Consider the following 26,592-nt stretch of genomic DNA (forward strand, 5'->3'; position numbering starts at 1 on the left):
TTCCTTGCCAGCAATCCGATTGCTGTACATTTGTGGAGCGGCTTCTGATGTGTGTCGCCTTGGTTGCGGAGCCCATTTGGCCAAAAAGTCATTCTCACGCCCAGCTCTCGGCCAGCATTTGACCTTTTTACGGTAGTTTGTCCGCCTGCCTTTTCGTTTATGGCCTGGCACTGGGTTTTGTAATACGGTTACTGTTTACCTTTTCGGCCATAACATTTTTTTTTTTATTTTATTTTTTCAAAGTGGGCTCGAGCGCAACAGGCGGCTTTAAGCCGGACTTCTCGCTCTGCTTGCAGTGGCCGCCAAAGTGACAGATCCTTCACCAAATCACCGGAGTTCACCACTGTCACTGACACACATATCTGGTAACATAGCTATTCTTCTCCAGCTCCAGTTCCACATCCAGTTTCAGTTCTTTTGTCGCCGCAGAAACCAAAACTTTTGACCATAAAACGCCCGGTAATGCCCCAACTTGTTGCCGTTGACTCATGCCGAGCGCTAAAAACAACATAATTATTGTACATATTAAAGGCTTGATGTATGTGTGCACCCAATTGTGGTCAAAACGAAATGTGGTATACCCTAAAAAATAGATTTATTCATTAGGAATTTAGCTTGATCATTATCCAAAAATCGTATAAAACGTAGAACGTATGTTCTATAAACCAGAGATTCCTCTAATGGTATGATATATGATGGTTTATGGTATATGTATACATTCTTATGAAACGGATATTTTTAAATCTATCAAACTGATAAGTATATTTTCAAGGTGCATAAATCTATTGAATTGTTTTTATTAGCCTAACTAAGATGGCTTGATCAGAATTACGATTAATAAATTGAAATTATAAATAGATTAAATTTAAATACAGTTCCCGAGATTTGTTTTTCATTTGCTGTAATCCTTCAAGTGTAACAAAACCCATGGCCATGTGGAATTTCTATGTTATTTCTGATTTGCTTTGAAAAAAAGTGACACCAACATGCCAGAAAAGTTAATCAACCTCCCATAAGAGCAACGCTAAAAAATAAAGCAGAAGTAATTAAAGAAAAAAACTGCGATACCAATGCAGAGCAAGAGCAAGACCGAAACCAGTTTAGGTGGGATATGACTATGCTATGGTACGGATCGGCATGGTAGCCGTGCCCCAAGTTGGATGAATGGATGGCTGGAGTGTCGAGCTCAACAAGAGCGAGAGTGTAAGACAATAAGGCAGCTCAAGAACACTTGATTGCAGGTGAACTGCAGCTTGGAAACCGGAGATGAACGGAGCCACGAAGAATTCCAACCAGATGCCCCACAAATGTTCAGAGGAAGACACCACTAACCCTTCCTCATTAGGCAGTGCGGCCAAGTAACTATAGATCGATCTGCGGCGGAAGCACGGAAGTTTCACTCACTGGCCAGCGAAAATCAGGTAAAACACAAAAAAGTTAGTTACGCCTGGTTAGGCCACCATCCGAATGCTCAATTTGGTAAATGGCCAAACAGTAGCCCATACAGTAGTGCCCAACATAAACAAGCGGCCACGCAACATCAGCATTATGGATGGATCTGAAGGCGGAGACGGTGATGGCGATGGCGGTGGCGGTGGTGATGGTGCTGGTGATGGAGATGGCGTTGGCCACCAAGAACAATGGTCTGGTGTCGGTCTGAAGCTCATCTTCATCTTCACTTGGCCCGGCCACTTGAGTGTCTCATTGTGCATGTTGTTTGAGAAGTTTGGCGCAGGGCGGTGGGGAGCCGGGCAAGACTCTGGTTTAGTACCACGCACTAGACGGTCTGACCATGTCTACGGCCCCCCTTTAGAAATCTTCCTCACTTGGATGCACTGGAAACATTGGGGTCACATACTTGTACCTATTTTCATTTTCAAAAGCAGAATGTGCTAGAAGAAGTGTGATTATAGGGTATGTGATAGAATATTTCATTTTTATATCTGATGTTCAGTAATTAGTACTGAGTCTAAATAATTTTTAAAGGTACACTTACTTTAAGATGTTAATGAAACAATTTTAGTCGTTGTTATAGCTTTTAATTACTTCCTTCCGGAGCTCATTATCTTTTTAACATAATTTCGATACCTAAAGCAAAATGAATCTTAAAATTTTAAGAAATAAAGTACCTGCAAACATATACCCTTTAATTGCTTAGTGTATACCCATTGTTATTGCCATTCTTGGGTGCCCATTGTTTGTGTTCTTGCCGTATGTAAATTTTGCATTGAAATGTGTACGCTTGGGTACATGTGTGTATGCACGTCGTGGTTTTTGGAGGTCCAGGTCTCTGGCCCTCCTCCCTTTTGGCCACACTCCCCAGTGCCCCCTGCCCCACACGAAACGTCACTCCGTTTCATTATTGTTCACTTGGCCGCTTTCGTAAGTCGGGCCCAATGCAAAACAAACGGCGAAGAGCAGTCAAGAGAGTAGAGCCGAATCAACCATATGTCAGTTAAAAGGGAAGGAAGTCGGAGCAAAAGAGCGCCAAGTGAAGCTTACCTTTGGAGCTGTGTTTTGGTTTTACCAGGGTTGCCAGGTAAAAAGCCATTTCATAAAAAATTCATACACAATGCTAAGGCTTCAATTATTTCCTTCTAGATTCTATATCTATTGGGTATAGTGGGTACGGAAACATTTTTAAAATAAATAATCCAAGTAATCATGACATTTTATTTTTAGGTTTGGCTAAGGAGATTTGCCTTATAGGATTAACTTATCAGTAGCTGAACAGAAAACCAGTTTTCCAAATGATTATTGACTTAAAGTAGATATCTTAGGCCATACAGAGTCTATTATCAGTTATCTGCGTACGCTCTATATTGCACTTTGCTATCTTAGTTGCCTTGAAACCAATAATATTACTGGACTGCGATTATCGCCTCTGCTTTGTTGTGATTACTCGACAACCCTGGTGGAACACTGGTAACTCTCTTTTTTAACCGCCACCTAAGAGAGCCAACCGATTTTGTTGGTTGTTGTTGCCAAGATACGAGGCTTAGCCAGTAGTCGTTCGTCGTCGTCGTCGCTTGGTTACTCATTTGTTTTGCCAATTTTCGTAGCACGGCGGGCTCAGCCATTCAGTTAGTAACGAACGTTCGCGCCAGACAGACGTATCCGCCACGCCCCCGCGAAGCCGCCCCCTGAAAAGCTGGGGAAAGCCAGAAAATCGTAACCGAAGCGAAGCGAGCGCGCGTTGTACGGCATCGGAGAATCCGAAAATCGGAGAATCGGACATCGAAAGTTCTGCTTTGGAGTGGAGCAGCGTCGTCGTGACCGAGGTTTCTGCCCTCATACATATACGGATATAGTTAGCTATATATATATATAAATAGTTTAAAAGATATATAGGGCCAGACTGTAGCGCGCTTGCGAAAGTGGAAAGTATCTGCTGGATACTTTGGATACTTTCCGTTCTGGGGGAATTAATTAGACCAATATATCCCATGCAATCCGCGCGTTATTTTTGTTGTTTTGTCAATAATAATGCCAAACTCTGGCCAAAAACGGCATATATCAAGCGGAAATGCAAAACAATAATACCAACAATTTGAGCCAAATCGGTTGTGTGTTTGTGAACTGTGCTGTCTGCGCTGCTTCCAAAAAATCAAAATAAAACGTATAAAATAAAATAAACACAAAGCGCACATAAATAAATAAATATAAGTGTTGGCTAAAAGCTTAGCCTGAAGCGTATTATACATTTTAACAACAGTTGCTGTTGCTACCAAAAGCAGCAAAGCGTGAAGTGCTTGCCAAATGAATTTTCTATATAACAAATAAAAACGGCTAAAAAATATATACATATATAAAAAGTTAGAAAAACCGGACCAAATTTTAAACGAGATCTGTGAACTGTGAGGGATTCTAGCCACCTTCGTTTGGCTCTATTGTTGTGTTGAGTTGGCCAATAAAGCTTTAAAAGTCATTTAACATTAATTGTATATATTTGGTTATTTCGAAATTTAAACCTAGAGCGGAGCTTCATTCTAAACTCATTGGTACATCCTTGTTAACTAAGGCAACCTTTGTAAATAAGCATAATGGATCCCTAAGAACTCTTTCAAAATACTAAAGTTCTTTTTGGATAACCTGCCTTAATTTCCTTATAAATATGCACCCACCTGTATATATCCACGCATGTTAAAAATCGCACCCAATCCCCAAGAAACTTAAACCCTATTTGATATCCAAGCCGCATGAAGCTTAACTAAAGACTAACTTAAGTCGGGGCTAAAGGCAAATTCCGTTTATATTAACCCTCTTGCTTAACACTGTAGTTATATGTCATCCCCCCTGCCCAAAACACCCCTGACCCTAGCAAAACCAAAAACCAAAAAAAAAGCCCCAATAACAAGTAACTAAAAACGTGCTGGCAAATGCTCAACGTGACCGTCGCTCCTTTTGGCCAACAATTAGACCCGTCTTGGCGGGCATACATACATACATATATATCCCACATTTAATGCTAATTCTCATTACGGCTGTGTACTTACTTATATATCTAACCGAAATCAACTGCAGCTCAAACACATCCAGTCGCTTTAACCACGGGTCTGCTCTCTTTTGGGAGCAGCTGGTGTCCATGGAACTATGCTCGGATATATCATCGTATCGCCGCGCCAGCTAATGCTAATCCTACGACCAGATCAGAGCCATCTGAACACCTAACCAACGATAAACCCAACTCCCAAAATTGTGATCTCTGCATCGCACTAAAACCTAAACTGAAAACCATTTGCATCCAACTTACTGTGCGTGTGTGTGTGTGTGTGTTATGCCTGTAAATTTGGTTCGTTGCTATTATCCATACCCGTAATACCACGTACACACCATACCACACCTACCCGCCTGAAATAAGTCCAAGCCTGCCCGCTAACGATCATGCATAAACCAAAGCTAGCGAATGCTATAACCGCTGCCGCCATTGCCTCATCCATATCCACCAAAAACAACAACAACAGCATCGTCGGCGGCAGCAGCAGCAGCTCCGGTGGCAACAAATCGAAGCGACCACGCCAGTTTGGCCAATACTCGATCGGAGCTGGAGCTGGGGGGCTACTCCGGCCGGACGACTCCGGCTTCGACCACCTCGACCATTCGTCACTAATTGGGGATTCGATTGATTTAGAGCACTACATCAGCGCGATGGAGGCACGTCGACACGACCAGGAGCCGGATGTTTGGGCCCAGCTGCAGCAGAAGGAGTCGGACATCCTTTTGGCCGCCGAACTGGGCAAGGCACTGCTCGAGAAGAACGAGGAGCTGGTGAAACAGCAGGAAAAGCTCATCGAGGACTATTCAAGCAAAATTGAGGTGAGTCATGAAACACATACAAAGTTAACAGGTGGAATTCCCATTATAAATGGCAAGCAAATGAAATGGAAGTCAGTTATTTGGGAGAAAGTAAAATTGGTTAGAATTAGAAGAAATTTTTGGAATGGAATGCACTTTAGTGACTTATTATACTTTATACTTTAATTATACTTTAATACACTTTAATAGAAAGATCAAAGAGTTGACAAACTAAAACTCGCATATTAGATATTTATGAATCTTTGAACTATGTTAAGCATAAATTTAGAGAATTGGGAAATGGAAAAGTTAATTTTCTTAATATTTTCCAAATTAATGTAAGAGATCTAAGCACTCTTTGTCATTGGTTTAATGATATCTTGCTTATTGAGGGAATACTTTCATGTTCTTTTATCTATATTCTATATCTGATTTGCTTAATTATACGCAATAAACAAAATAATTACTTTGCTTTTACCTCTATAGCAGTTTCTTACCAATTTTGTTAAATCAAGATTTGTTAAGATACAGCTAACAGACCCCTTTATTATTTTCCCTTTTAAGCTAGCTACCCTTTTCTATAATGAATTCTTGAACAATCTAATGATTATCTCTAAATGCCGGCGCATTTATCAAATTGGCAACGGCAGTTATACCTGAGTACCAGAATTTTGATTGACTCACCTGATGATTTGCATTGATTATTGCGGACATGTGTTCGTAAATGACCCCCTCAATTGACGCATTGCTGGCATTCCCAGGTCGGGCATTAAATAATACATATGGATATTGATTTTTTTTTTTAGAACTAAAACACAGCGCACCTGTCCAATGCAACTCTGTAAACTGAACACACAAACTCCCCAAACTGTCAACTGCAATTTTTATTGTGGGGTGGGTTCTTTAACTATTTAGACAAACAAAAAAGGCTACAGACATGTCACTTTATGGACGGTGACATACTGTGTGTGTGTGCGCAGTAAACTACTGAACTATATAGTGTATCACGTAAGGGTATCGATTTTTGTTCGGTGTCACATGTTCTAACCTACACATGATGTATGAAATAGTTGAAGAGCTCTTCTGGAGTCTCTCCAAAAATTGGCTTTATCGAGAGCACTTTCCTGATAACATGGCAGCAAAAGCAAAGTCTGTTCACAACACCTCCAAATGTTTCCAAAGTCTATGTCTGCCGCCCGACCTTGAACCGCTCGAATGGGTGGTTTCTGTGTGGGTGGGTGCGGTTCGTTCGCCTGTCACCTGTTCACACACACAGATACTTCCAGGTAACTGACAATAGAAGAAATTTCCGATAGGTAAACATAAAACACCCGTTCCAGCAATCGCTCCAAGTGAAGTTCAAGCCGCGGCTCAAGTTCGTGGCCGTTCATTAGCATATTGGTTGCCTCAAACTTAGTTACCTCGCTTTTCCATCCTGAACCGATAGTTAGGCTAATGTACTTTTGTTGACCGAACGGTATACAACAATGTATTCTTATCAATTAGGCTTCAACGCCGATTAATGGCAATTCGATGCACGAAGGGACCAGGAAATGTGGCGATGGTTTTGGGGACCACCACCTGATGGTGTCAGTAACCCAAACAGAGGACACAGCAATGCGTTGAACTTGAATAATTTCGTTGGTACATTTTTTCCGTGGGTTTGGGCCATATTTACGTAGTTGGCTTAGTCACTTTAACTGGGTTTTGTATTCTCCTTTTTTGCTGGGTTTGTTTTTTTTTTTTATTTTTTTTTGCTTCTGTAGTTAAGCACGTTGAGTGACTTCATCTTCATTGAGAAATGAAAGTGCGAAGGCCAATTGCGGGGGCTACTCGCGTAATATCCTGGATATTTAGTCAGATGATGTCATCGGGAACATTTTTTACATATGTATGTTGAATAGCTTCGAAATTGTAAATATTTAAAGTCAGTTTATACTTTTAATATACATTATACATTGTAAATCTCAAACTAAGTTTAATAATAATAAAATGCTCTGTTCGATTATAGTTTTTAATCCAATAAAATTCCCATTAAAATAATAGTTTGCTCTGCTCACCTCAAGCATTCCATAACCATTAACAATTTAAATTAAAATCGCTTGGCACCTGAAAAACCATTAAGTTTATTATAGAGCGCTCCAATTTAAAGCCGAAAACTGAGGAATTCCCATGTTCCATTTTCCATTGGCCATTAAATGGAAATCGCTTTAGACTAATGAAATTGGGCCAGGTCAAAAAAAAAAATATGGTTAACTCCTGACAGTTGAACAACCAAGCAGCCAATTGTCGCCAAAATTATTTGCTTGTTTCTTTTTTTAATAATGAATTGAATTTTAGTCACCTTGACTTTACCTTTTAGTCTTTGTTTAGCAAAGTGACGTGAGCCACATTTTCGCTGGATTCACTTTTATTCGCGTGTTTTTGGCAATATGCAAAATGGCTGGCTGGTCGCGTATCTAATTAATTTCTTCAAAAAGTTATGGAGCGCACAATGTCACTGCGCCGCTTGGTTGGATGAGCCAGTGGTCAGCTAAACCAGGCCCATCCCATTCGTATACTATATAGTATTGTATACTATATGTGCTCGGTCTGCGATTGACTGACGTAATTAGACCGCTCGGTTGTAGGTGTTTTGGTTCTGACCAAAGTGGCAGTAGTTTTGGCCGGGACTTGTTGTTATTGCCGTGGTCCGAAGCTCGCCTATTTTATTTTATTTCGCGGTCTGTTGAAGCGTGTGTGCCAATTTACGAGCATTGGCTTTTATTTTTAGCCACGATTTGTTTTTGCATTAACTTTTATATGCGCCATAATATAATATATACATATATAGTTCTGTGGCCTATTCCCACATGCGAATGAGTTCAGAGGTCTTGGCTTGATTAGTGCGCAGGGAATTATTTTCGCCAGGGAATTGGTATTCAAAATACTTGGAAAGGTGGGAAATTTATACAGCTAAGACGTATTTATGGGCTTATTTTAACTTTATACACATAGTCCCACACTTTTCAACCTCTTCAATCTCGACCGTAACAGCTTTAACCTATAAATAGTCCGCTCGAAATCGTTCTTTTATTCTCAATATGTTCTCAGCCATATTTCATTTCGCTTACACCTTTTTCCAAGCCCACTCCATATTAACTAGTTCACAGACAATCGACCAAATAGTTGACCATTGTCTGACTACCAAAACGTGTTCGCGTCGCCCAGGTTCGATTGCAAGCCCAGTTTTTCAACTCCCGAGTCGCGGAGAACAATTGAGTGGAAATCAATTGGAATCCGGCATCCCATTGTAAGTCGCTCGTTTATCACGATCTGCAGACAATTGTTGCTATTACTGGTTAGGAAATTTAAGCCCAACTTGAACGACGACCAAGTGTTGCAAATGGCAGCCGAATGTAAAGTATATAATTTGAAACGTAGGCGTCTGTTACGGTTTAGGCATTTAAATAATTCAAATCGTCTGTCCGCTTAAACCCCTTTGGCCTTTTCGAAAGTCTACACCCCTGAGTTTTTTGTTAGCCCGGCTTTAATAACTTTTGTTGTTTGTTTTTTTTTTTTATTATTTATTTCTGACATTGGCCAACTGGTTTCAGTAATTTATTTAAGAGCTCTTAGTAGAACGGCAACTCACAAACGTTCGCTGGCAATTTGTTCTTTGATCAATTACGATATTAAATTGAAACTTTCAGCCGTTTTCCCGATCGAAGAACGCTAATGAAAAGGTAATTTCATTTAAACGTTCTTTGATTAACCTTAATGATCGTAAACAGAACAGATCGTTAACCATAGAAAATGGAAGTGAAGACCTATGGTTTGTGGCTAATAAAAGGAAATTCTGCGGTATTCTTATAGACGTATTTACATACCATACTGTAGTTTCACTTAGAATGAGATGCGGGAAATATGATTGGAGAGTTTTAATGCTAATTGCATATAAACACTTCCTGAAGAAAGTCTAGCTAATCAATAAGTTGTAATTATTTATTACACAATAAATGTATATGTAAATATATAATTAAGTTGTAGAAAACCCAACCAGAAACCAAAAACTAAAGCGAATACATACTTCCTTGTGTAACTTTAATAATCCTCAACAATTAAAGTTATATTTATATTAATTTCTCTGCCCATCCAAATGATTCATGCAAATGAACGTATCTTCCGCCTTTCGATCGAATCCCACACCCACAACGTCCATCGCTTCACTCAAATGAAGTGACCATGCCAGGTGGGCGGACTTCTCGAGGCGCCCAAGAATACATTATGGCCATAATGGTTACCTCTCAATCGAAGGCACCTCTGCTGGACGCCTACTTCATCTATGGTTAGATAACCAATCGCGTTCTACCAATAAATAAAGAAAAGTACGACCACAAATAAAACTTAATCGAAATAAAACTCTCCTCACGTTCGTGGATCAACCTTTTTTTTGGTCTGAGGTGAAGTCATCAACACATTGTTATTGTTGTACTATTTTTTTGCAAAAAAAATTCAAAATCAACCAATTTGCATGCGAATAATACGGGTTTATATAGCCAGACACATATATTTATATACATATATATCGCAGCGTGTCCATCTCATTTGCTGAAAACCAGTTTGATCGATCTTCGAAACAACAACGAAAAGTGTTGATTTTTTGTAATCTTCTTTGATGAGTCACAAAGCGATTTTGAGACCGAGTGGAGCTCATTTACCTGCTAAGCATTTCTTCGAGTACCCCCAAAGTTAACTCCCAGTTCACCAGTTTTTGGCCTCGTTTGCCAAACGGGTATGCAAATTTATACGTTAACAAACAAATGGTGTGCCTTGATTTTGGTTTGGCCGAAAGGTTTTCAGATTTAAGGTGGACAAAATGCTGGGCTTTGCTCATGAATGGGGGTGTACGATCTGGGGTTGACCCCCCCACCCACTTTTTGCTGGGAAATTGAGGTCGTTCGACATAGTGTAGCACGATTATTATTGGACATTAGTCGCCAGCGTCACCCTATTCGCATTCGCATTGGCTCTTGGCCAGTAATAGCATTTCTTTGGCCATGTTGTGTGGATGGATGGATGGATGGGTCGGCAAAATGTCATGGTGAGTGCTTTGTTTTCTACGCCGCCTTTTTGCCCAGGGAAATTACTTTCCTTATTGGTCAGGCCATGAGCATTTTCCTTCCACCTTCTACGTTTCGCTTTTTGTTTTTGTGTGAAACATGAGTTTTTAATGCGGATTTTCCGAGACCCTCTGAGTTTGCATTTAGCCTCTTCAGCTTGCAAATGAGCAAATGAGCTTTATAGAAAGTATAAAAAATGAAACTGTAACAAGCGGGGCTTGAACTGCAAAATTACAGGGTTTCCAAGAATATCAGACTTGCATTTTACTATAGAGTTTCAAGTTATTTAACAAATTGTAGATTTTGTATTATTTATTGCATGTTATGTAACTTGATGTTTGTTAGCAAATCCAATCTAATTGTCACACTACCTGGTCATTTGGGTCTTTACCATCTTGACCGCGACTCTGGGTGGTGGGTGGAGACGGGAGGCGGAGACCTTCAAGCCATATTCACGATCAACTAACTGTTGCCATTCATTTCCATGCTAGTTAATCGACATGCCGAGCAGTTGGCAGGAAGTAAATCCAGCTCAAATTATAGTTGCTATTGATGCAGGCTTTACATAATAGATTGATGGTTAAATGTAGCAGAGTCCGTGAGCAAACGGTACACCGCCTCACTGTCAAAGTCCATTGATGTGCAAATTATGGCCAGCAACTGAAAATTAATAACTGCAAAGCAAATTAATTCGACTGACAGCTAAATTGCGAGTATTAACCATCATCGGGCGGCATTCGCCGACTTTGACTTTGGGCTCTTGAAGATGGCTAAGTATGAGACTACCGCAACAATGCGGCATCTTCCATAATTCCATTGTTGTTGTCATACCTGAACCTTTGTACATATGTAGGTACATATGTTGCATGTGTATAATTTTTATAAAATTTATTTCTTCCATCTCCGTTCCTACACACACACCGCTGATGATGATTTTTAATGAATTGCTGAAGGTGAAAGCATTTTCACTTTCCAAAAGCAATTTTCGGTGTCAAAGCGATGGGAACAATAGAAGTCGACTTGGAAATGTCGCCAAAGTTTCGGTCTGAGCGAAGTCGTAAACAAAATTAAATCAAAAATCTAGTCGGCATTAGTTAAATGGCAGCAAAATGAAAAAAAAGGAAATATAAAAAATCTCGAAGCTAAAAAAATGCTTAGATTTGTATGCTCCGTATTGGTCTGTGATTTAAATCATATCAAAATGATATGAGGGTTGTGTGGCTACTCTACTCTTATAAATCCTGAACTACTATTTACTCAAGATACCGCTTATCATAATAAAATATCAGATAGTAACATTCGATTTGTGTTGCCATGACTATTCTTCTTCAGCACTTTCAATTAAATAACTTTAAGTGAACTTAACCTTATAGAACAACATACAGTAATATCTATTTCGATATGGTTATCTTTTCACCTATGTATGTACAGCGCAATTATATCCAACAAAAATCAATTGTTTCATAAATTCTTGATGGGCTAGGAAAACTTCCATGGCCCACAAGCCCCAAACTTGCCCTTCCACTTCCCAGCTGACTCATTGACAATTAATTAACAATATCCCCAGAGCCTACATGTGGGTACTCACCCCTTCCTGTCATATCTCAGTCATATCTATATGTGGATATATATGTATATATATACGTACATTGCTAATTGGGCAGCTTTCGTTGCAATAATAAATGTATATGCGTTATATGTACACTTTTTGTGTGACTAAGAGCCAGCCAACGAAACGGCCAATTGGCAAATTTCAAAGGGCAATACAAATGCAAATAAATATACAGAAAATATTCATATGTATATATGGCCATCGAACGTTAGCATGATGACAATAATAGACGATTTCACAAAATACGATATGGCCCCCCAACACCACACCCCCCGCAAAAAAAAAAATGGCCAAAAGACGAGTCCGTAGGGCGAAAACTTTTGCAGAGGCTCACGCAAATCAGATAACAAATTCGAGTGTCAGACCAAAGACACTAGTTATTCTAGTGTCTTTGGTCAGACCAAGTGGCATAAACAATGTGGCCAACGCAAGCGGAGGAGCTCCATGGACTGGAGATGGTGTTGGAGGATGGCTTTTCAGTGGGCCAGAGACTCCTGCCAATGACAGTAATTTATGCACCCAACTTTCGATTGAAATGACTAAACCATAACTATGGTTGGATATATGTATCTGTTAATTGCAAAACTGTCGGATACGACTGCGTTATCACCCATAGATATGTCGCTCTCAATGAAACTGGGAAAGGGAGTTATCATGAAAGACCCCCACGTATCAGAAATGTAGGTCAAACTTTAATAAATTCATTCTATTGTGAAAAAGTTGTTATGATGTACATTTATGTATCTACGGCTAGCATATTTTTTATAAATATAATTAATAGATTGTATTTGTTAAAGCGCAACTTGTTACAAAGTGCTTATTAAAATATGTGTATACTTAAAATAATAAACTGTATTGTAAGGTTAAACTGTAGTTATTCCTAAATATTATTTTATTTACAATTCCTCACCTTAGTTAATCGCACAATTAAGATTCGTATCTACCAAAATCGACGTCTTCAAACACTAGTTCGTTTTAAGCTGATTGTAAACTCTAGCTTACAAGGTCAACACGAACGGACACAATTAAAAGCCAATTTAATGGCCAATTATCATGTCATCGGTTAGATGGCCACAACCAAAAGATAGTTCGAAACGAATCTTTTAGTTTGTTTACACATTTTCTGTGCGTTTACCTTGCACAATCGTATTAAAATTATCGGAGCATCCGCACAAATCGAATTCGACTTATTTGGTGAATGACTCAGGTTCAAATTGGGACAGAGACAGCAATAGTGGAACGATCGCTCTACTGCGCATGCGCAACGGCAATAGCACGGAGAAGGACAGATAGGGAGAGAGGGAGAGAGCGACATAGAGCAGTAGAAGTAGAAATGCTTTAAGCTGCAATCGAAACAGTTTTTGTATCTGATTGTTTAAGGAGCGAATGTGTGTGTGTGCCCAGGTGTTATGTAACGGCTCTTTCGGCTTAGCGGCATTATTTTGGCGAATTTGTATCTTTTTCGGAGTATCTAGCCTACGTTGGAGCGCATCGAGGGTATTCTTGTACAATAATTGTGGCTGTTAAGTAAGATACATAGCTTTAAATATAGGTTGTATTGTAAATGGTATTCTATTTAATTTTTTTTTAACTTTTACTAGCTGACTAAGTAGTATATGGAATCCCCCTACTTCGGTGCATCGTTTCTCCCCTTTTTTTCTTGCACCTTGCCCAGCTTTTGCAATTAGCGCTTGCTTTTTTTTGTGCCATTGTTTGCGTAAACGTTTCACCCACAAGCCTTTTTACCCAGGTGAGTTTCTGTTTCCCTAGCTGCAGGTGTGCGGATGGCGCGATGGTCCCAGGAAACCATTTAGCATTGCAGCCTGAGAACTAAGTCGCCTGTCACTTTGTCTTGTTGCACTCCAATTTGGCTTTAACTGGGTAAAAGGTGGCAGCTCTCGCTGTTATTGTCGCTTTTTCCGCTGCCGCTTCTGCTGGCTGCTTGCACTATCACTATTACGAGTATCATGTAAGCGCAGCAGTTTGAATTATGGACAGATTGCCACATTTATTTCTTTTCAACTGTGAGTGAGTAAGGCTATCTCTGCGACTTTTTGCAGCTGAGTTTTTAAGGTGTTGAAAAAATTACACTCTGCTGCTGACTTTTTAATGGGAATGCATAAACACAGCGTTTATATTGCCTGGGAAATTCGCCTGAGTGTTACAAGCGACTTGTTAGCAAGCTCTATTAAACCAATTTTAAAGTTATCTTACCAACTTATTTTTGCCCCCAAATAAGACCGCAAAATTCCTCTGCTACTTTCGGCAAATTAATCAATATCGACTGAAAGTTCAACCCTCACGACCAAACTTCTTCTTAGCTACCACAAAAAATGGTTTATTTATTTGTATTTATGACGAGCAAAACATAAACAAAGCCAAAGACACAAAAATGGCCATAAAACATGTCTTCGCCGTATGTATATAATTGGGCCATAAATTTAAAGATTTTCCTTCAACTACCAGCCATCCAAAGAATTATATGGAAATAATCTTTTGCCAAATGGTGGAGCCATTGTTCTTGGCCTGAGCTCATCATCAACAGTAGCCGGGGAGTCGTAATCTTAAATCTCCGACTAGTTACCCTCGCATCGGAGCTCATTATCATCCCATATGTATGGTTGGCTTGAAGTCTTTTAGTCATTTTTTTGGCTGAGATTGGCCCTGAGATGACCGCTTCGCTAGTCTTGGCTTTATGGTGTTTTCTGTGTCATAGTTTTATTTTCGTATACTTCTGGCTGGTTAACCACTGCAAGATTAATGACATTTTCAGAAACATATGTCGTACAACTAGGAAGCAAGTTAATACTGGGAGAATTAAACCTTTATTTTTAAATGTTTCATTTTTGGAACTCACATGAACTCGTCCATTTTGAAAAGTGAAATTCGGCTATAGCTCTCAGGTGCTAATTTTGCCTTATAAATTCGGGAGCGTCCTCAGCTGACTAATGGTTAATTTACATCTGAATCGGAAGTTGAAAATACACATAATTAGATACAAACCAAAAGGAAACCAAAGAAAGAGGTGTGGAGAAAGACTAACTTAAAAGTTAGGAAGCACACGCCAAGTGATAATTTAAATGAAATCCCCATAGTTATTTGCATCACTGTAGTTTCATAAACTACTTAATAATTGAATTAATTATATTCAAATAAATCAATGGTAAGCCATAAAAGATTTATCAGTTCGACAGCTTTAAAACTTTTTCTGCCCATTGAATAATCATCAATTTTTTGCTTTATTTCAACAACTGTTCATACAAACTTCTCCTTTGTGCGGCTGGAGTTCATTTACTCGGGCACTTGTGCCACAATGATAATTGTTTTTATATAGCCAAGTATATTTTTATTATATATTTTTCGCTTATACTACTTTTTTCGCAATCGTTTTTTGGCCGAACGCGTCATTAGCGGAGGCAGCATAATTAAAAAACTCTTAGCCAGCAAGTTGAGGGCGATTTTGCGGGGAGTTTTTGGGGGCGCAGACAAAAGAATTGTGGTCGAAAAACAAGAGACCTCAAATTGTGTAAACAATCTAGAGAATAACATCTGAAAAACACAGGTTGTATTTTATTTTGAAATATTTAATGAGCTGCTGAGGAATTAGAATGGCTGAGGTAAGACAAATGTTTTCTGGGATTTTGCTTATAAGTGATGGGAGACTTAGTCATTAAAATTTAAAAATTAGTCCTAATTGTGCTTGGATGTAAAATATTTTAATTAACTTTGAAGTGTCAACTTTTAATTATCCTTGATTTTATACAAAAATTTTATACAAGAATACTTTATCATTAATTAGTAATTGTTTATATAAAAAAGGGTGGTATAGTTTGAGTGTATTTCTAAGCCGTTTTGTATTCTTTTTATTCGCCTGCTTCTGTTAAAGATTTTAACTTTCTTGACTCTTTTTAGCTTTAAGCTTTTTATGTGCAACGGTGACTAATTGTTAAGGCCTCCACATCGAGTGTCTTTTACAACAATTTCGCCAGCAGATCTACCTCTCGTTTGGTGACTCTTCCAGTTAGCTTTTTTTTGTTATTTTGTAAGATTTGTTGACTTTACAAGACTGTGGTCGAAAGTCAAGCAGCCCACGCTCAGTGACAGTCGGTGAAAGATATTTTGGGCTCCAACGTAACGTGGGTACCACCACCACTACCCTTTCCCTGCCCCATTTCATCGTCTCAGGTGTGTGCGCATGCGCAGTGGGCGTTACATTTTGCCGTAAATATTTATGGCCTAATAATTTTTGGCCTGCGCTCGTGGCAGCACAATCAGATCTAGAAGTGAGTTAATTTCGGTGCAGTTCTATAACTGCTTACCTCATTCCAACTGCAAATGCTGGTGTCACCGCATTGTGCCGTCTATCTGAGAATAGCTCTTATCGTTGGCAGTGCGATAAGTATTTCCCTTCATTTTGGCCATGTTTTGCGTGTGCCGGTGATAAGATAACCGCGTTACCCGAATCAAGTGCAGCGATTTCATTTTACCAATGAGTCATGCGGCCAGTCTCTCGCTGGAAATAATATTATTAAATGTTTTGTAAACAAAAACACTCCCTCTTTATGTCGCACGAAGAGGCGCTAATTAATCATAATTACCGTTTCCGACATTTTTGTCACATTTGGAAGAGCCGCTCGAAAATTGCGACACATCAAGTTGGCGACTTCTCTTCATCTTGCCAATCCGAACAAGCCCACAAAAATGGCAATCACCTGGGGCCAGCCCCCCTTATCCCCAATTCGTTTTAATTAACTGTCTACGCTCTCGAAATCGTTTCATCGTCTTGGCTTGAGATAAATATAAAACATTTGCTTGCCCAATTCTTCGGTGTTTTTTCACAATTTCCTTAACAATGCTTCGTACGATGATATATACATCTGAAAATCGACACACAAAATTGTCAATGCCAAATATTTGAAATTAAAGACGGTGAATGCCGGTTTTGCTGCAATTTTCATTGTAATTTGAGGGCTTTTCCTCGGCATGAACTTGCAAAATTACAAAAAAAATGGAGCAGAAAATAGGTAGCCAAATAATGCCGGCTTATCGATACTTAAGGGGGTTTTATAGTGTTGGGCAAATAAATAAGCGGCTAAATGTTTTGAACTGAAAAGTTTGTAATGCATATAAAATTCCAGATAAATAATAAATATATCTGAGTTTTTCGTTATATCTACATATTATAACAATTTTTGTTTCATAGCAAATAAAATTATTTTTTCATTTTATTATTATTTATTGGGGATTTATATATTTTTGACATAAATATTAGTTTTCTCGGAATTAAAAAAAAAAAAAAAAATTAAAATTAAAAATAAAAATGTCAAATGCTTATTTATCAGCCCAGTTGTGTGCAGTAATGATCTGCAAGTAAATAAGTCATCCCTCTGCCACTCACCATGACCAAGTTGGAAAAAGGTCTTGCGTGGCCTAAACTCCCCCACATCCAAGGGCATTCGAAATTGCATTGCCTGTCGAGTAAACCGAAGCGAACAATGGCCAAGATCTGACTTTTGCCTTATTGTGGCATTATTTTTATTATTATACTTATTAGCTGCCGCTTCTTTTTTACCCTTTTTATTGTTTTCTTTTTGTTTTCTGAGGAGAGTCAGTCAGTGAAGTGTGGCGGCGGCTCAAGGGGCTGGCCACGCCCCCTGCTGACTGCGAGATGACCTTAGGCGCATAAACAAACTTTTGGCACAGGCGGGCAACTCAACTAAACTCAACTTGGCTTGGTTTGGCTCTTTTGGACTGGGTCTATAATCTCTTTTTATGACTGCAAAGCTTAAATTCAGTTCAGCTAGCGACGCTCTCCATGTGTTTGGGCCATAAAATGTGGCGAGGGGGTCAATGCTGCACTCAGCTGTATTGTCAATCGGTTCGGAGAATATGTATATGTGTATATATACATATATGTATGTATCTGTAGATAATAGTATATTCCAGCAAGTTCCGGGTAACAAGATAAACGAGTGACAGTTGGATTCAATTAGCAGGGTTCTATGCACTGGAAACAAATCATAGGTCAATTTTGAACAGCAAAGCAACTTACAATTTACTCCAGGATAAGCAAAGCCGCTTTATTTATTGCTAAAATAATAATAATCAGAATTTTAATACAATACATTAATATACAACACCTGATTGTCTTCACTTCAATCTTATCTGACATGACTTTTAGTATTTAAAATTATCTCATCTTACATATACACTCCGCATTATAGCTGATGTTTAAAACAATTGCAAGTGATTTATTATCAATATGTATAAATAAAAAAATATATAGGCTCTTGATAAGGTTGGAAGCTTTTAACTTAACTAATTTAAAACAAAATGAGGGTTTCTGTAGTATAACTAATTTTTTAATTACCACTCTAACTCGAACAACTTCCTAGTTTTTAGATGCTTTTTTTCTTCAAGTGTACCTATTGGCCATCTGCCCAGTCCTTGTGGGCTAGTGACAATTCAATTCAATTGCTGGCTAGTTGGTCAACAGTGCTTGGCACCCGAATTGATTTATGGTCGATGAGCAATCCAACTGCAGTGTGGCCCAATCCACGCTAATGGCTGCATTTCGCACTCCAAACCGTCCGAATGGCTGCTCCCGCTTCTTGGCCAACTTTGCCGTCGAGCTGCAACAATTAGCTGAGGGGAGAGCGACTTTTTCACAAGACTTCCCCCTTTTGTTATCAGCGATCATTAATCGGTTTTCATTTAAATTAGCTGAAATTAGCCAAAATGCTTGCGGCTAAACGTGCAATTTGCATAATTTGTGCGCTACATTTCGTTTTGCATGCCAATAAAATGCATTATGGCATTTGCAATTATGTGCGAGTGCCGCTAATTAAAATTGTAATTGTGGAAAAGTCTTGTGAAAACGGAAAGTTGCAAGTTTTCCTGGCTGCCCGACCGCTTTCCACCCGCAAACGTCCAATTTACTTTTGTGCAGCGAAGTGCAGTTGATTTATCTATGAACTGTGCTTTTATTTTGGACGGACAGACAAAATACGCACATCGCGGTTAAATTGCCTATAGAAATGTTGGCTGGGTATGTGGAAAATGCATTTGGAAATTTTCATCTACCAATGCTGATCGGGCCATTGACTCACCACCGGGCCAAAAGATCCGGACTAAGCTGAGCTCACCCGCCTGAGTCATTGCTATTTCCAGTGTTTAGCAATTCAAAAGTTAAGCCAGCCGAAGGTTTATTAATGCACAGAAAATTATATTCAATAGCGTTCACCTGCTTTTTGCTGTTTTACTTAACTTAGTAAATCTTTTGCATGACATATTATGGTGAGACTTCAAATAAATCAAAAAAAAACACTGTTATTAACACACAACTTTGCAAAATTTAGGAAAATGTAATTTAAAATCTTCCTCAAATAACAAATTAAATATTAAGGAACATACTTTTTTGATAAATATATTCAAAAAGGTCAGGCATTGCTTAATTTTTCTCTGTGTACCCGCTTGCTTCTGAGGTAATTCCCATTCATTTGACATTCGAAACTGCAGTCAACCTGTTGCATCCGTCCTCAAGAAGTGAGCCTTGTCAAATCATCGCTTCGGCAAAGAGCATTCAAGCGAGTCATCAGCTGCCACGCCCAGCGCCTGCAGCCGCCCCTTTCGTGGCACGATTCTAGCCGGGCCAACATGACGTGGCTGGCAATTAAGTTAATTATTTTCAAACAATTATCGAATGCATTTTGTAGCCATGGCGGCACGCCGCTTTCAACACCAAACTCATCAGTAAATCTATTGACGGCGATGACTTCCACACACTTGAGACACTTGACGGAAAGATAAAACACGTTTTTGCAGTTCAAAAATTTTGTTGTCATTTTATGACTTTATGTTATATTTAAAGAAGTGATAATGGCCAATGTTGGGAAATAATAAATTTTATATATTTTGATACATCTTATAGGTGCCAAGAGACAGATGCATATATTAATTATTCAAAAATTCAGATATTCAGAATTATTAGAAATACTTGAAACTACTTGAAACAGTATCATTTTGGCTTACTTTAAATTCCAAAAATACTTATAATAATAATAATAATACAAAGACACTTGGAGCACTGCTACTTCTTCAATAATGAGATGTCAAAATGATCAACCCTTCACAACTATTTGTATTTACCTAGCATTAGAGAGGCATTTGCATAAGTGCACCTGAAAGCACTTGGCCCATTGATGAGTCATTTTGCTCACCTGTCGCCGAGTATCTTTATGCCGCAAAGCGTGTCAATTGCTTCGACATTTCCTGCACAAAATTTCGCTGCACAAATATTTATGATATTCATACCTTAAACAAAAATGGCAGCGAGTGAACAACAATTGCCGCGGAACGTTTAGTTGGAAAGTGGGTCGAGTTACGTCGCATTTGAATAAGACACATGGACGCACGGACGACTGATGGTGTGGCAGCATAAGCTGGCAACATGTTGCCAGTTCGAATGGGCGGTTTTGTTTACATGGCCCAGCTCTGCGATAGATTGTATATCCCATTTCAGGTGATCATGCAATGCAATTAGCCGTGGATGAAAAAGAGATCCAAAATCCAAATACGTAATAAAATTAACGCTGAAACAAAACTGGCTTGTGTCCATCATGAAATTTGAGTCTGATTTTACTTTGTTTTATTTTTTGTTGTTTTGCTTTGTTGTTGCGTCTTCAGTTTTCCTACAATTAAAGTCTGCCACATGATTTTGCCTTTGAATATGTGAACTCATTTTTTTTGCGGCACGGTGGCTGCTGTGGTGGCGGCTAGTTTGTGCACTGAGAGAAAAGATTTGGTTACATCCGCGATGTTTCAAGTACATTTTGATCATATGGTTGGGTTTCCAAGCTAACACATTTTCTTCAAATCCAAAAAATGTTCTAACAATATCAGATTTTAAATGCTTCACAAACCTCAAATATATTTGATAGGGTTTGTATGAATTTACTTTAATAGGTGCAGAAATAGTTATTGTATATTAAACATAAATATGAACATTTTAAATACATACTTTTAGTAAAAAAAAAATTATTTATACAATCATAGGTATAATCATTCAAAACCTACCTACTATATAATTTTGGGTCTATGTGAAAACCATTTATTAAAAATAACTGACAATTTTTGAGTACACATTTCAATAAGATTTCAGTAAGATTTCAAAAATAGTTTTTAAACTTAAATATTTCTTAAATACTCAAAAAAGTTTGAATACATTTTTCAAGATCTTTTGAAATGGAAATGTTTAACTTGATTTCATTTTAATATTTTGTTGTTCTATATCAAATGCACATGATCATATTGAATAAAATACTTCATTATTTCTCCCAGTGTAGTTGTTGATAGCAACTTCCGCTGTTGCTGTCGCTGCCGCCAGTTGTGGTGATGGTGGTGGTGGTGGTGCTGCCATCATCAACACATTTCATTGAGCGTGAAATAGAAACAGAGAAAGTACACTATGTACAATAATTTTATTTGTGCTGCGCAGTCTCCGCCGACTTTAAAAATCCAACTGCGATGCCAACTGCAATTGGGCCTTGTTATTAAAGTTTTCCATTGTTGGCAGTTGCAGCAGTTTTCCTTTTGCTTTTGCAGCGACAACTACTTTGTGGTTTTTTTCGGCATCGTTGGCGTCTCTTGCATTTTATGCAAATTGCCCCTAATTTTATTTAAGCTTTTCATTTACAATTTTGTCGCTCCACTTTATTAGGTTGCTTATTTCTTGTGTTGTATCTTTTCTTTACATTTTTTTTTTGATTTTGCTGTTGCTTTGCTGATGGGCGAAAACAATCGCGTTGACTTCTCAGATTTATTGCCAACTCGTGATTTTCTCCCAGCTCAATACGTGGTCGGATTGGCTTTTCCGCCTTCCGAGTTGTGGCGGTGAAATAAAGAAGCTGCATTGGTTACAAGGCTTCTTATCCACTGGTTCTATAGTCGCTTTTATTTTCTTTTGATTTTTTATATCTGCTTTTGCCGGCCTTTTTGCCAGTGCTAGCCAGTGTTAGCCAATTGAAGGTCCAATTATCGATTAAACTTTGCATGCAATTTTCAATGTCTCCGCGAGCCTTGATCCAAAAAGGTCGGGTTATAAAAACACAAATAGCCCCCAGCAAACTGGAGGGGCTTACTCATACCTGGCGAAGACTGACACACGCCTGTCAATTATGCAAATTAATTGCTGCCGTTTCTCAAGTCGATAGATAGGTTCGTTTCAAGTGGCAACCGAAAAGCCGACATAGATCACTTTTTGGCGCCCAACACATATCGATCTTGAAGACCTTTGATCCAATTAAATGAAATAATAACGAAATTGAAAAGGTTTCAATGCAAGCTTAGGATATTAATTCATCAGTCATTGATGTTTTTTTGATATATAACAATAGTGTTGTATTAAAAATAAATAGGTTTTCCCAATTTGTTTACTTTCTTAACATTGCATACATATAGCTTAACTAACACTATTTGTTACTCACGAAGCGAGCTACCGTAAATTTCGTTTAATAAATAGCAAACGAAAGTTAATTTATTAGCCAATTTATTATAAAATGCAGTAGCTATATTTTTTTTACCGCTGTTTATCAAATCGCCCATGCAGTTAAGTAAAGTAATCAAATATTTTTATAACCACAATTCTAGCTAGCAATTTATAGTTTTTCATCGTTACTGTCAGATATATAAATAAGATACATGGTGGATGGATAGATACAAGGAGGAGGCTTAAATTCAACTGCTTCCACAATGGACTGAAAACTCCCAAACGCTTGCCAGCTGATGCGCTTTTAATTTTTCGCCAGCCATTTGTCTGCAAACCGCATCTGAACGAAGCGGAGAAGTGAAAATTCAATTGCATTTTAATTTGAATAATGGGAATTTGTTGCTTTTGACGTCTGGCTTTTGCAGCCGTTGGTGTCAAAAGTCGTTGGCATTGTTTTGGGGCTTGGGATTTGTTTTTTTGGCCGCCAGCACAGTGGGGCAATTTGGTGCAAAAGCCAAAACTAAGTGAGAGGTGGTACTGGCAGATCTTTTGTTTTTTACTCACTTATTTTGCATCTTGGCCGGCTTGCAGCCAATTGAAAATGCAAATAACTAAACAATTAGTAGTCGAGTGCTGAGAGCTGTGTTAACCTTGCGGTTTTAGCCTGGCTCCGAGCTTTGTGACTGTCTACGTGCCCATTGTTGGCTTTACTTTCATTGTCTTGACTGCCATATAATTGGCAACACGTCATAGAACCAACAATACCCCATATATGCACACACAATTAACTTTCATTTTTTTTCTACCATTGACAGAAACTCGAGCAGGAGAAGCATGTGCTGCGCCAGAAATTGGCGATCGCCGAGGACGAGAGCGATCAGCGTGTCCTTGAGCTGCAGTCCGATCTCACCGAGCTCAAGGATAAGCTGCAGACCCAAGACAGCGCCATCCGGCAAGCGGAGAAGGAGAAGACCATCCTAATTGATGAGCTGCAGCACCAGAACACACGGCTCACCGAACAGATCCAGGAGGCACACGCCACCGAGCTCAAGCTCAGCGCACAGATCCAGGAGCTGAAGGATCAGTATCACTACAGGAACAGCAGCCTGCAGGTAAGGTCTACACTCAAGTGCTCATGGTTATATAGTTTAAAATATGATATGATATCGCTGCAGGAACATGTCAACAGCCTGGAGTCCATCAAAACAGAACTCAACCTCACCACGGGCAAGCGTCAGGAGCTGGAGCGCCGACTGCAACTCGCCCAGGAGGAGAAGGAGAGCCTCACCTCGTCGCTGGAGGAGTCCTCCGACAGAATCCACATGCTGGAGCGCCATGCCCGCGAGCAGGAAACAAAATTAGAGGTAAGTCAGCTAGAGTTTGGAAATGAAAGGTGGATGGGGAAGTCAGAATTGGCTTTATCACGTCGCGTCAACGGGGAATCGTGATTTAACCGCCAAATGAAGATTATTTATGGGCAGGCGGTGCTAACTGCGCAGTTTCTTGAGTGCCAAGTCCAGGCTTATCTCCCCGGCAACAACTTTCTTTTTTCTCTATCGTGAGCAAAGATTAAACTCCATTCTATAAATATTTAATAGCATGGACTCATCAATGAAGATTTAATGCAAGCTATCTAATCAATTTTATATGGCAAAAACATTTTGCCAAGATTGCCAGATTTTTGGAAAATCAAAGCAATATATATTTTATATTTTATATATATTCTATATTTTATATATATTATATATTTTATATAGATTTTATATTTTAAATATATTCTATATTTTGTATATATTCTATATTTTATATATATTCTATATTTTATATATATTCTATATTTTATATATATTATATATTTTATATAGATTTTATATTTTAAATATATTCTATATTTTGTATATATTCTATATTTTATATATATTCTAAATTTTATATATATTCTATATTTTATATATATTCTATATATTATGAGAAGTTTGCTTTAACAAATTAAAAAGAAATCTGTAAAGCAAAAAAAAGCTTAATGGGTTGTACACTTTGTGTCCCTTTATCTACTTTAATTATAATTAATTTCATCTATTTAATTTAAAATTATTATAAATATTTTTATATTTTTCAGACCACCTTACAAGCATTGGAACGCTCCCAGCGCGAAAACAATGTACTCAGTGAACGATTGGGTGCCGTAAGTTGACCTTTCTCCAGTTGAATGCTTTCCCATTTACTAACCAACCATTATGCGCTCCTAAAGGATCTTTAACTAACCTCATCAAAATTATAAGGAACATTTATAGAACTTAAACAAACATTATCAGCAAGCATTTTCCCTTAAATCAATCGGTATAGACCGAAAAACTCAGTCAAACGTGCACATTAAACTGCAGTTATAATTACATTTACTCTCTAATCCTTGCCCGCAGGACACAAACTCGAGCACTCCGGGCAGGAAGAGCTTGCAATTCGAAATGGAATGCGACGAGGACGATGGCAGCTACACGGAAACGGGGAAGCCCAACCAAATGTTCGTGGAAGCCCGATCCGTTTACATTCAACTTAAGTCCCTGGTGGATTCACTAAAAGTTAGCCACGACGACGACTCAGGTGGGTTATTTAGTTGTAATAAAATAAAGAATTTTTCTAACTTTTCCTAAATTTAATGACTTTTCCAGGACTTAACTCCGACATATCGCTGGAGCTGGAGTCGATGGACAACACCATCTCGAGCTCGGAACGCCACGAGGATGGACACATGGCCATCGAGTTTCGCCAGGGCATGCTGTCGTCGATGTCCGACGAGCTGACCCGGTTGCTGCTCAACCTGGACGCTGGCAACTTCAAGAAGATGCTGGACCAGACGCGCAACCTGGTGCTGGAGCAGGAGGACGAGATTAAGCGCAGCCACCAGCTCATACAGCAACTGGAAGCCAAGGTCACGGTAACGGACGTGGAGCTGCAGAATGTCAAGGAGGAGAGGGATCAGGCACGCGGCGATCTCGAGGACAACACGGATCGGGATGAGCTGCTGTCCAAGGCGCAGACAGAACGGGATGCGGCCAATGATAGGCGCACGAAGGCCGAGGTTGAGCTGGCCAAGACGCGAGTGGAGCTGATGCAGGCCAATAGCCAACTGCTGGAGTCCATTCAGCAAAAGGTGGAGCTGTCGCAGCAGCTGGAACAGTGGCAGATGGACATGCACGAGCTGATCGACGAGCAGATGCGCTCCAAGCTGATCAACAACCGGCGAGCGATGGCCGCCGAGTCATCCGCCCCATCGCCACCCAGCAGTGCCGCCGCCAATCTGGCCAAGCGCGTGACCAGCTACAAGCTTTGGAGTTTATTTCAGCGATAATTGGAGTAACCTAACGACCCGCTGGAAGGTCTACGCCACCCTTCTGTTCTTGATGTAGGACGGGGATCTACATATATATTTTTAATATTTATATTTATACACAACAAACAACACACACAAATCGGAGAGCCTAGGCATTATAGGTATTGTACTTAATTGTTATTTGTATACTGGAAGCATTGTCCTTCTTCTGTTCGTAGTGAAATCTATCTAATTACGCTTTATTAATTTTAAACACTTACCGCATATTCGATATGATTATTGTACCTATTGTAATTACTGTAATGTAACCGTACTCGTACCTATGTTTAAACACAAATCGTCTCTATTCTCTCTCTATTTAGTTAATCCTTAATTGATTTTAAATTCCGATATGGACCCCACAACTAATTCGAATCGCTATACATGTTTTTACAGCATGCTGTGTTACTTGTTGGGTCCGTTTTGGTCCAAACTGTTAACTGATAATCAACAAAAAAAAAAGGAAACATATCGCACCTTTATGTTGGCGGCTTAAAAAGCCTCCATATCTCGGGAGAAACTGTTGCGATTCATCAAAATCAAAAATAAAATCAAAATCAAAATCTGTACGTAAGCAAATATAATGTGTAAGCAAGGCATTTATGTTATAGCAAATAGAAATATTCATCAGCTGGCAATCGGAAGGGCGCAGGAATTGTTGGAAACTGTGCAACAGACAAAACTTGCCTTAATGAACGGACAATGAAATTTTAGATTGTTTAAATAA

General features: G+C 39.0%; 1 protein-coding gene across 2 annotated transcripts; it reads left to right on the plus strand.

The window, feature by feature from the left end:
* Positions 1 to 3,055: 3,055 nt before the first annotated feature.
* Positions 3,056 to 26,377, plus strand: LOC6737988 (bicaudal D-related protein homolog). Of its 2 annotated transcripts, none has more exons than XM_016171443.3 (7): positions 3,056 to 3,281; positions 4,525 to 5,316; positions 23,311 to 23,607; positions 23,671 to 23,859; positions 24,615 to 24,680; positions 24,916 to 25,096; positions 25,165 to 26,377. In XM_016171443.3, the coding sequence occupies exons 2-7, from the start codon at positions 4,885 to 4,887 to the stop codon at positions 25,842 to 25,844; spliced, it is 1,845 nt and encodes a 614-aa protein (XP_016031786.1). In that variant the 5' UTR covers positions 3,056 to 3,281; positions 4,525 to 4,884; the 3' UTR covers positions 25,845 to 26,377. The 2 variants fall into 2 exon arrangements, with proteins under 2 accessions (XP_016031786.1, XP_016031785.1); XM_016171442.3 differs by having other exon boundaries at positions 3,058 to 3,281; positions 5,132 to 5,316.
* The last annotated feature ends 215 nt before the right edge of the window (positions 26,378 to 26,592 follow it).

The sequence above is a fragment of the Drosophila simulans genome, chromosome 3L (assembly GCF_016746395.2).
Source record: "Drosophila simulans strain w501 chromosome 3L, Prin_Dsim_3.1, whole genome shotgun sequence".
In the NCBI taxonomy this organism is placed as follows: domain Eukaryota; kingdom Metazoa; phylum Arthropoda; class Insecta; order Diptera; family Drosophilidae; genus Drosophila; species Drosophila simulans.

Excerpts from the sequence above, each read along its gene's own strand:
- LOC6737988 (XM_016171443.3), top strand. The coding sequence starts at position 4,885 with ATGCATAAACCAAAGCTAGCGAATGCTATAACCGCTGCCGCCATTGCC. Across the intron at positions 5,317-23,310 it reads ACTATTCAAGCAAAATTGAG|AAACTCGAGCAGGAGAAGCA; the intron begins GTGAGTCATGAA and ends TACCATTGACAG. Across the intron at positions 25,097-25,164 it reads TAGCCACGACGACGACTCAG|GACTTAACTCCGACATATCG; the intron begins GTGGGTTATTTA and ends TGACTTTTCCAG.